Source organism: Ursus arctos, unplaced genomic scaffold, assembly GCF_023065955.2.
Source record: "Ursus arctos isolate Adak ecotype North America unplaced genomic scaffold, UrsArc2.0 scaffold_29, whole genome shotgun sequence".
NCBI lineage: Eukaryota > Metazoa > Chordata > Mammalia > Carnivora > Ursidae > Ursus > Ursus arctos.
Window position 1 is genome coordinate 20,661,718 of NW_026622974.1, and position 12,045 is coordinate 20,673,762.

A 12,045-nucleotide genomic window follows, 5' to 3' on the forward strand; every position below is an offset into this window, starting at 1 on the left:
GCAAGATAAATTATTATTACTCAATTCTTTTTGGAAGTGTTGCACATAGAGGGCTTTAGTAGAGGGTGTTTAAGCAATGATTGGCTGTGACAACAGACCGGTTAATGACACTAGTGCTCATTGTGAATGACTGATCTGTATCACCTTCTTTTACTTAAAATATAAAATAGTGGTATCCAAACATGTAGAACATGTATCTAGTCCATATCTTGCTTTCTTACACGAAAAAGCATTAGGTTTTCTTGACAGAAATCATAATAATTACCTCTATTAGGGAAGGTGAAAACCAATTTGTATTTATTAAAATATTCTGTTCATTGCTGAAGAAAGATTCAGTTTATAGTAAACAGAAAACAAAATAAGAATGCCCTTTCTATCGGAAGGAAATGCATTTTTGTTGTTTATTTGCTAAATTTAGTTCCTAAGACTAGAACTTGGAAGGGAGCCTAGATTAAATCAAAACCAGCCACTAGCTACCTCCGGTGGATGAACACCTCATGGAAAAACAATTGTCGTGTTAAGGAATTTATTATCCATATTTATTTGTTCTTTTTTAAAAAAAGAAGATTCTACAGATTTCAAGGGATACACAGCATTAATAACATGTGTGAAACCTATGCTATTTGGGGAGCATCTGTAATTATAATGCTAGAAACTAACATGCATAAAAACACTGCATTATTCAGCTCTCCAGAAGTAATTATACAAAGATTTTTCTAATTATTTCTATTGTTCCCATAAGTAGACTATATAATCACAACCTACTTTTAGGATAAATTCCTTTCTCTGGTGTATGCTTTAATAAGTTATAACTAGCAACAAAATATAACTTCTACGAGTGGCAAAATGTTTGAACTAGGGTATATTCTTGAACACTCAAAGCACTATATATTACAAATCTACATATTTGGTAAACGGTAACTGTACATATCTTTAAATTAAAAAAAAAAACGGGGGGCTTATAATTTATAAATTCCCAAACGTGTATTATTTCTCTGGCATCAATTTTACTGATAATGAAAAACATGATATTAATCTAATACAGTAGAGCAGAATTACACATTTCCTATAAAAAGCAAGATTTTGTATATTACTTTAAATATATATATATTAGTGCCAATAAAGAGCCAATAAATAAAACTTGGACTAGACCAACAGAAAGCCACAACAAGTAGCTTATAAAATTTTCTATACCAAGGGTCAGCAAATGTTTTCTGAAAGGGCCAAACAATAAATAATTCAGGTTTTGCAGGCAAAGAGCACATATACTCTTGAAGTTGCAGCTGAAACAGCCATCAACAGTACACAACTGAATGAGTGTGGTGGTGCTTGTGAGATACACAAAATAGGAAGAGGCCTGGATTTTCCCACATGGGGGGACATAGTTTGTTAAATAACAAAATAACTAACCTCACTGAATTAATGAATCAACTAAATATTTTTAAAACTTAATCTTATGATTGCATTTTGCTGAAGTTTCATTGTATCTCTATATTTCTTTTTGAAACACTGCAAATTTGCTAACAATCTTAAACGTAATCAGAGAATGAACAGTTTTTAAATTTTTTACAGTCTTTAAATTTTTTAAAATTAATTTATTGAGAGAGAGAAACTGAGAGTGAGAGGGAGAAGCAGGCTCCCTGCTGAACAGAGAGACCGACATGGGGCTCAATCCCAGGACCTTGAGATCAGGACCTGAGCTGAAGGCAAATGCTTAACTGAACTGAGCCACCCAGGTGCCCCAAGAATTACAAATTTAAAAGAACAAATTATATGTACATTTCCTACAGAAATGATTCGTAACTGTATTACACAGACATGCTTTTCAAAAAATATATTTATTCATGGCATTTTAAAAATCAATTCTAATGAAATTTTCAAGGAAGGGTTTTTGAGCACAGAGGGGTAATTTTTAGGATAAATAATGTTACCTGCTACAAAGAAAAAAAAATAACTTGTAATCTTAGTGGCTTACCACAATAAAAACTTTTATGTTTTTTGCTCACTCAGTACAATAAGGATACTTCTGACCCATGGACATCTTTCTACATGATTGAGGGACCTTTTCTATCTTCTGATTGAGGGTGCTTTTCTATCTTCTGGTTCTTCTTTCCTCTAGTTTTTTAGACATCTCACTTCCAACAAGAAGTGAACAATGAACATAAGGGTGTATACATCTCCTTGTATTAGTGTTTTCTTTTTCTTTGGATAAATACCCAGATGTAGAACTGATGGATCATATGGTAGTTTTATTTTTACATTTTTGAGGAATTTTCATACTGTTTTTCATAGAGGCTATACCAAATTACATTCCCACCAACAGTGCAAGAGGGTTCACTTTTCTCCTCATCCTTTTCAACACTTGTTATTTCTTATCTGTTTGATACTAGCCAATCTGACAGGTGTGAGCATGTCTCATTGTGGTTTTGATTTGCTTTTCCCTAATGATTAGTGATATTGAGCATCTTTTCATGGGTCTGTTGGCCATCTGTATGTCTTCTTTGAAAAAGTGGCTCTTCAGGTCCTCTGCCCATTTTTTAACTGCATTTTTTGTTCTCTTGGTGTTGAGCTGTATGAGTTCTTTATATATTTTGGATACTAACATCTTAAGATAGTTTGCAAATATCTTCTCCCATTCAGTAGGTTGTCTTTTCATTTTGTTGATGACTTCCTTCAGGAAAACTGACCAACTACATGCAAAATAATTCTTATACAACATACAAAAGCAAACTCAAAATGAATTAAAGACCTAAAACTAAGACCTGAAACCATAAAATTATTAAAAGGAAAATAGACAGTAAACCCTTAGACATCAGTCTTAGGAATATGTTTTTGGATATATCTCCTCTGGCAAGGATGATAATAACAAAAATAAATAATTGTGATTATAGTAAACTAAAAACCTTTTGCACAGACTTTCCTTGTTTTTGATGACCTTGATAGTTTTAAGGAGTACTAGTCAGGTATTTTGTAGAACTGGTATTTGTTTGATGATTTTATCATGATTAGACTGGGGTATGTGTTTTTAACAAAAAAAAATCACTAAGTAAAAGTGTCATTCTCATTACTTCATATCAAGTATCTATGATATTAACATGATTTGGCACCGGTGATGTTAACTTTGATCATTTGACTTAGGTGGTGTTTGTCGGATTTCTCCACTGTAATGTTACTCTCCTCCAACCCCCATTTCCATGCTGTGTGCTTTGGAAAACAGTCACTAGGTGCAGCCCAAACTTAAGAGGTGAGAAGTTATTTCTCCTTGAGTGTAAAGTATCTACATCAATTATTTGGAATTATTCTGTATAAAAGATGTTTCTAATATTCCTACCCATTTATTTATCGATCATTTATTTTTCTCAGTATGGACTCATGGATATTTGTTTTATATTTTGGGTAATAATTCATTACTCCTTTATTTTCTTGCTCAAATTATTCTAGCTTTGGCAGCTGGCCTATGTGTCCCTTTGACATACTCTCATGGTTTTCGTTTTTGAGTACCACATTGCTTTCTGGCATTACAAGCTCTCCACACTCACTGGTATATTTGTATTTTAATCCAAGAATCAGCTAGATCTCTAAAGAGATCTGGATCCTTTTATTGGAGAATGATATGAGAAACTAAGATCTAGGTACTGGTCAAACTTGTTATTTTTAAAATAAAATCTATTTTTTTTTTTTTTTTTACACTGCTGGGATTGCTTAGATAATTTTCTATGTACCTTTAAAGATGTATAATTAAATAAATATGTACCAAGTCCTACCTAACCAAACGTTAGAAAATAGTGCCTATTTCATGGTTTTTACATATATATATGTTAGAAAATTATTTAAAATTACAATAAAACACTTGATGATTATTAATTTCTGGCAGGTGATATAGTATTTCTATGACTTATTTCATTAAATCTAAATTCAAATCAATGAGATAAGTATATTCTTATCTCTATTTAACAGATAAGGGAACTATAACTTAGTGAGTTTATATAGATACAAAATATTTGAAATTTGTCAGCAGTCATTTTTTCATTAATAGGCAGATTCAAGAAAATTAAGTACATTTAAAAATATCTAAATTGATTGTATTTAGTTGAATATTGCGGTGGTTAATTTTATGTGTCAACCTGACTGGGCCACAGGATGCCCAGACAAACATTATTTCCAGGTTTGTCTGTGAGGGTGTTTCCTGGTGATATTAGCATTTGGATCAGTAGACTCAGTAAAGTAGATTGCCCTTCCCAAACTGCGCAGGCATCAGCTAATCTGTTGAGGACCTGAGTAGCACAAAACCTAAAGAAAGGGAGGACTTGCTCCTTTTCTGCCTACCTGCTGAGCTGGGGTGTTGATTTTCTCCTATCCTTGGACTAGGATTTATACCATCCACTCCCCTGGTTCTCACGCCTTTGGATTCAAGACTAGAATTGTATCATTGGCTCTCCTGGGTCTCTGGCTAACAGAGAGCAGATCATGAAACTTCTCAACCTCCATAATTATGTGAGCCGATTCCTCATAACGAATTGCCATAATACATACATAGATATAGATATATAGATATATCTCCCATTGGTTCTGTTTCTCTGGAGAACTCTGGCTAATTTAGTTTTCAAATTCCATAGCTTAGAAAAAGATATTGAAGTCTAAGGAAGTATCCAATGATTTACTTTTTATGTACTAGCTTGCAGAATAACTTACAAATAATAGTTTAATGAAAGAAAGAAAGAACGAACGAACGAGAGAAAGAGAGGAAGGAAGGGAGGGAGGGAAAACCTGTCAATTTCATGAGAAATTGAATTAAAAGGAAAAAGTACTTAAAATATAACATGATAGACTGGTAATAAATTCCTTACTTTTCATTTTATCATTTGGTTGTATCGGTGGCTTTCCCAATAGAAAAATAAGAAACTTATCTGTTTTAGTGGTTGTATAAACTAAGCTCATTTCACTCTAGTTTCTGCCTAAGGGATAATTGGTTGGTCACTTTAGAAGCTGACTTTAAGAAAATGAAGGACTAATAATGTTGTTGAAAGACTAAAACGAGTTCAGATAAGAGACAGAAATGCTTTTTAAAGTTAATTATGTTTGCTTTTCCTTCTCCCTTGGTGTTCATTACCTTTAAATGGAGCCACACAATGGCAGAAGTAATTACCAGGTTGGTCAAGGCAGGTAGCTCCATTCTTGCATGGATGTGAAGCACACAAATCTGCATTTATTTCATATCTTGAACCCTTGAAAAAAATAATAAAAAAGATTTTAAGTTTTAATAAGGTAACCAGGTGCCAGGTCATAATTCTTAAATTTGCCCAAATCTTTTAATCAATTTGGGGTGATATCTGAGGCTAAACTCCTGAGATAAAAATGTTACATATTTAGTGTCAGAATCCATTCATTTCACCTTATTACAAACTGTAACAACTTCTCTTGGAATTACTAAATGCAGACTAATCTCCTCTGAATTGGTAGGCATTCAAAGGCTGCTTAGATGTGAAATAATTTATCTTCTGCTTTGGATTCCAGAGACAGAATAGATGTTTCAAGTTCCTGGGGTACAAATCAAATGTTAATCTAAGGAAAATAAAAAAGGAACAGAAAGGAAATAGTAGTGAATCAGTGGCATCCTGATGTATGTCCCCCAGGGCTAAATGTATTTTACAAGGCACAGTTGTCAAATGTTACTCACCAATAAAGTCAGGGGGGCAAGCATTTGAATTTATCCATGAACTCTGCAGATATAGTGTTATGGAGGCAGGATGGAGTCACATTTCTTTTTATTAATTTCATAAAGTAGGTCCATGTGGAAAGAAAATAAATCAGAAGTATTCATTAACTATATAGTTTTAACATTTTCTTTCTTTTTTCTTTTTTTTTTTTTTTTTAATAATCTCTATGCCCAAGGTGGGACTGAAACTCACAACCCCGAGATCAAGAGTGGCATGCTCTATGGACTGAGCCAGCCAGGCACCCCTTAACATTTTCTTTTAACTAGTTCTGCAGTGCAGATTTCCCATGAATGTTCCACTTAGAACTGTGTTTCTAAAGCTGACTTTCTTACTATGTCACCTGGATTGTTTGTTAATTTGCAAAGCACTGAAAACATAGCCTAAACTGACTCTGAATTGATTCTCAACTTTTTTGATAGCTATTTTTTTGACAATTTTGAATGAGAATAGAAACATTCGCATTGACAAGTATGTAACACATGGTATTCACAAATTAGATAAATGGAAATCTTTTTAATATTCTTAAATGTTTTTCTCTAAAATGGTGAAATGAATCTGGGCTGGAGAAAAATTAATGTAATAGATATCTAAGTAGGAAAAAGTTGTTTAGTTATTTCTAACTAAATAGAAAATCTATTTGTATTATTATGATTACTAACAAAATATGAAGTGAAAACATGACATCAGAACATCAAGTTAAACTGAGGAAAAAGTGAAAATTAAAAATAATACATGAGTGAATAAATACTTTGTTTAAACCTTGAAATTATTTATTTGGTAATTTTCCTTATGAATCAATGTTGTGAGGAAAAAAATGGTACATTTAAAAACCTTGGTTTGTTCCTTATAGTTGGGGATGTTCTAAAATACATTTCTTTAAAAGACCTTGCTTTTTGCTCTGTGTCATACAATTTTAAGAGATTATCTTGAGTTTTTGTTGATGATAAATAGTACATTAAGTTTTAGTAAGTGGCCAGTTACTGAAGATGACCATTCTTAAGGTTAACCACATAAAATCAGTTTCTCAGCTTTAACAGGAAAAAAAACCCAGCTGTTTCATTCATGGTTTTCAAAACAAATATGACTTTCTTACTGCTTAAAGATTACGAAGTGCTTTATTTTTGAATCAATCATTCACAGAAGTAGAATTAGGAACAGTTTTGGGAAGATAGATTTCGGACATTTTGGCTTGTAATGATGGCAGTTTAATAGTATTTGCTTGCATATAAAGTATTGAGAGTCTTACTACTTTTTCCGATCTTGGGGAAAAAAAAAAAAGGTCTATTATTAGAGTTTCCTCCTAATGTAAAAAACCATAAATATTTAAAAACATAAACAGCTCTTTATCAAAATAAATGATATATACTGACAAGAGCTAATGTAAGAGTTACCACAGTAACAGAATGAAATGTGGTATAAAAAGAAATATTACAAGTTTTAAATATAAGTAGATAGGGGGGTGCCTGGGGGATGCAGTCGGTTAAGAGCCAGATTCTAGGTTTCGGCTCAGGTTGTGATCTTTGGGTCCTGAGATCAAGCCCCACAGTAGCCACCTCCGTGCTCAGCATGGAGTCTACCGAAGATTCTCTCTCTCTCTCTCTCTCCCTGTACTGCCCCCCTAGTCGCATGTGCATGCGCTCTCTCTCTCTCAAATAAATAAATCTTAAAAAAATAATAAACGTAAGCGTAATGAATTTATAGTTGATAAATCTAAAAAAAATCTAGTTTATTTACAAAAGCAAAATATTATCTCAACACTAAATATATGTTTCTGTGATTATGTGAAGATGCAGTAAAATAATCCAAACAGATATTATATATTCAAATGTTCTCCTGGAAAAAGAAATTAATATGCATGTCTACTAGATGAATTGTATCTTCTAAAAATAAGGAGTTACTTCCACCTCAAATTAACCTTCAGGTATCCCAGTTTTGGTTAGCATGTGTGCTACCTTGAAATCCATTCTGACACAGGCACCTAAAGGTGCTGTAAAGATCAACAAAAGTGCCCCCATTTGCACAGGCATCACTTAGGCACTCATCTACCTCAATCTCACAGTTATTATTTAGAAACAAGCAAAGGATTCACTTCATTATAAACGTGTCACTGGTACAACTTGCAACTAAGTCTAAGATTACGTTCAGAGTATATGAGATTTTCAACTTGTCTGCAAAGAAACAACATACTGCCTAATGCTATCAACTAGGTATTTATTCCTTCTGTTTTTGTTTTGATACGACTACAACTGTGGCTTCATTCTCATCTCAGTGAACCTAGGAGAATTCAAAATTTACATTATTTCCTTAAAATTAAACACATACATGACTGTTTATATATGATTGTATAATGTTAACCAAATTGACTTTCTCTGATGCCTTTCCTTCAAAAACAGCCCATTATATATGAATCCTTCCTGCAATTCTTTAAAAACAAAACAAAAACCATAACTAACACCTTCTCAACTACCTGTTTCTTTAAGTTACTATTGGCTTGCAAATTGGCCCCTGTACATGGAGGGCAAGGAGAGACAGAAGAAAGAGGTAGACCACTCTAGATTGGTAGGTGGTAAGTTTCATAATAAGGGAACTTTCCTACAAGGCTTGTGTTGGGCTGCCACAAGACCAGTAGATTTCTACATCTACCCACCAGAATCTTAACTTTATTTATAGTCTATAACTTGGTTCAGTCATGTATCTAATCCAGATAATCTCAACAAGACCTTCCTCTTTCAAGGTTATATCCTTAAAACAGCTCCCAGTGTGACAGTAGTGGGTGGCATGTATATTCTAAGGACAGAGGAGGGGATAAGGAGCCTCCAAATGCCCCTGTATAACATGAGGGTCAACAAGGAGTCACATCCTTTCAATGATCTCTTTCAGCAATTAGTGTAAACTAAATTTATTTTCATATTCACAAATTAGACAATTTCTAAGTAAAAAAGATACCTTTTTTTGCAAAATTATTTAAGGAAAGAACACATAGTGGAATTTGTCTGTTACTTACTTGCACCATTCATCCTCTCAACTCCCTTTTGCATATGGATAATTAACTAGTTAATAATTCTTTAATAAGAGTTAGAGACCATCTTTCATAACAGAAGATGAAAATGCAAGTTGTATCTTTCCCAGTCTCAGGTACCCCAAAATGTGGGTATGCAACCAAAAATTGGCAATGTATCACGGACCCACCACAGAATTTGAAAGTAAGGTGATGATGACAAGAAACAGGGATGGAGAACTCATTTGTTTTGCATGTGGCAACGTCAGGACAACCATACCAATTTTCCAGCGCCCTACTGATAACACTGCCTCAGTGTTACCTAGGGTCACTGCCATCCATCCCTTCTGACATTGTGATAATATATGACGTTTCCTTATCTGCTGTCTAGACTCGGTCATTTATGCCAAGTTTCCAGATCTGATTCTAGAACTCCTACAGGTCCTACATGTAATGTTCTTTTAATAAACTCTAAACTAAGTAATTTTCTTGTTAAAACACCCTGAGTACATTTCTAATACTCAGAGTGAATAACTCCATTACTGGTATGTGTAATAATTTGTTTTTGCCATTATTATTAAATATTTATATTTCAATTTTACAGATTAAGCAATCGGGGGAAAAACTAAAAGAGTTTTCAGAAATCTGTAGTAAATATCACTAATGATAACAAATCATTACTGCTAATCTATATTTCATTTCTTCTATTTTCAGGGGCAAAGAAGGTCATAGCTACCAGCTTTTGAAGTTAGGGATACTGGTTTATACTTTCTTTTGCTGTCTGCCTGGTTTTACATTCTGGATAATAGTGACCTTACTGAATTTCTTAGAAAGTTTTCAATCTTCTCCTTATAGAAAGAATTGTAGAGAGGACATAGAGAAAAGGGAACTCTTGTGTACTATTGGTGGGACTGTAAATTGGTGCAACATTGCAGAAAACAGTCTGGAGTTTCCTCAAAAATTAAAAACAAACAAAACATATTGTTCAGTAATTCTACTACTAAGTATTAACCCAAAGAAAATGAAAATGCTAATTCCAAAAGATATATGTACCCCTATGTTTACTGCAGCATTATTTATAATAGCCAAGATATGGAAGCAACTGAAGTGCCCACTGATAGATAAGTAAATGTGGTATCTATCTATTTATCTATCTATCCACAATGAAATATTACTCAGCCATAAAAAATGATGAGATATTTTCATTTGGAACTACATGAATGGACCTAGAGGGTACTATGCTAAGGGAAATAAGTCAGACAGAAAAATAATACTATTTCTTTTCCAAAATATCACTTATATGTGGAATTAAAAAAACCAACAACAAATGAACAAACAAACAAACAAAAAACCAGAAACAGACTCATAAATACAGAGACAAAGTGGTGGTTGCCAGGAGGGAGGGAGACAGGGGATGAAATAGGTAAAGGGTATTAAAATGTACAAACTTCCAGTTATAAAATAAAGAAGTCACAAAGATGAAAGTACAGTATAGGTAACATAATTAATGATATTGCAATAATTTTGTATGGTGACACATGGTAACTATACTTACCATGGTGAGCACTACATAATGTATAGAACTATCAAATCCTTATGTTGTACAACTGAAACTAATATAACACAGTATGTCAACTATAATTCAATAATAAATATTAGAAAAAAGAAAGAGTTGTATATAGTTGACATTATTAATTGCTTAAATATTTGACAGAATTCACTTGTGCAACCATCCGACCAATGTTTTTCTTCAGGGTTAATTACTCAATTATAACTCAATTTTGCTACGTGTTCATTTTTTAAAATTTCTAATTAAGTTTTGTATTTTTGTGCCTTTCTAGGAATTTTTATATTCCTTCTATGTTTTCTAATTTGTTGGCATGAAGTTGTCCATAATAATTCCTAGGACCTTTTAAAATTTCTGTAGTGTTATAATGATGCCCCCTCTTCCATTCCTGGTATTAATAAAGTGTGTGTCTCTGTCTCTTTTCTTAGTCAGTCTAACTAAAGATTTATCACTTTTGTAATCTTTTAAAAAAACAGATTTTTGTGTGGTTGATTCTCCCTATTGTTTTCTGTTTCCTATTTCATTGATTTCTAATTCAATCTTTGTTGTTTTCCTCTTTAGTTTACTTTGGTTTTAATTGCTTTTCTTTTTCAAGCTTGTTGAGGTGCAAGCTTAGATTACTGACTTTAGGTACTTTTTTCTAATATAAGCCATAAAGTTATATCTAAGCACTTCTTTAGGATACATTTTGATTTTCTGTATTCATTGCCATTCCATTCAAAATTTTTTTTTCAAATATCTCCTGTCATATTTCTTTGTGTTATTTATATGTAGTTTAATTTCCCAAATGTTCTTCTGGGGTTGAGTTTTAATTAATTCTATTGTGGTCTTTTTAAACCTAATACATTACCCAAGTGGAGAATGTTCTATGTGTGTTTAAAAAGAATACATATTCTGCCATTCTGCTGTAATAGGTGGAGTTTTCTATAAGTGCCAGTTGGACCTGTTGGTTGATGTTAACTCTTCCATATATTTACTGATTTTTCATCTAGTTGTTTTACATCTAGTTATTGTGATGAAATTATTAAAATCTCCAACTATACTTGTTAATTAATGTATTTCACTTTTGAATAGTTTCATTTTTGGTTAGTACATATTGGAGTTTTGTTGATAGTTGTGTGTATATATATAGTTGATATATCTTTCTGATATATGATCCTTTTGCCATCATGAAATTTTGCTGTCTCTTGTAATTTTTTTGTCTTACAGTCTATTTTGTCCAATATTAAGAAAGCTCTTCCAGCTCTCTTATGTTTACTCTTCACATGGTATCTTTTAAAAATCATTTAAGTTTTAGCCTATTTGAGTCTTTGAATATGAGGACATAATTTAATGTTGCTTTTTTTATCTAGTTTGACACTTCGTCCTGTAATTAGAGTGGGCTCCCATGTTAGTTTTAGCAGACAAAATCTTCAAAGCAGCTGTTATAAATATGTTCAAAGAATTAAAGAATTAAATAAAACTATATTTAAAAATTAAATTAAAATATGATGAAAAGTACACAGCAAGTATGAAATTCCAATAGAGAAGAACTATAAAATAAATAATTAAAAATAAATTCTACAATTGAAAATTCAAATAACTGAAATGGGCTTAATAGCAGATATTAGATGACTGAAGAAAGTCTCAGAATTCTAAGACATCCGGATCAATAGAAATTACACAGGATAGCCAGAATTCACTAGGACCCACTGCAACACTAAAGAATCCCAGAAAAGTTAAATTTGCTACCAAATCATTGGCTTTTGTTGCATAACATGCAG

General features: G+C 32.6%; 1 protein-coding gene across 1 annotated transcript in view; it reads right to left on the reverse strand.

Annotated features, from left to right (window-relative positions):
* The window catches only part of EYS (eyes shut homolog), a 1,472,707-nt gene that overhangs the window by 1,101,892 nt on the left and 358,770 nt on the right, over positions 1-12,045 (reverse strand). The window contains 1 exon segment of the mRNA XM_044387239.3: positions 5,111-5,241. Within this exon segment, the coding sequence (XP_044243174.2) occupies positions 5,111-5,241 (131 nt within the window).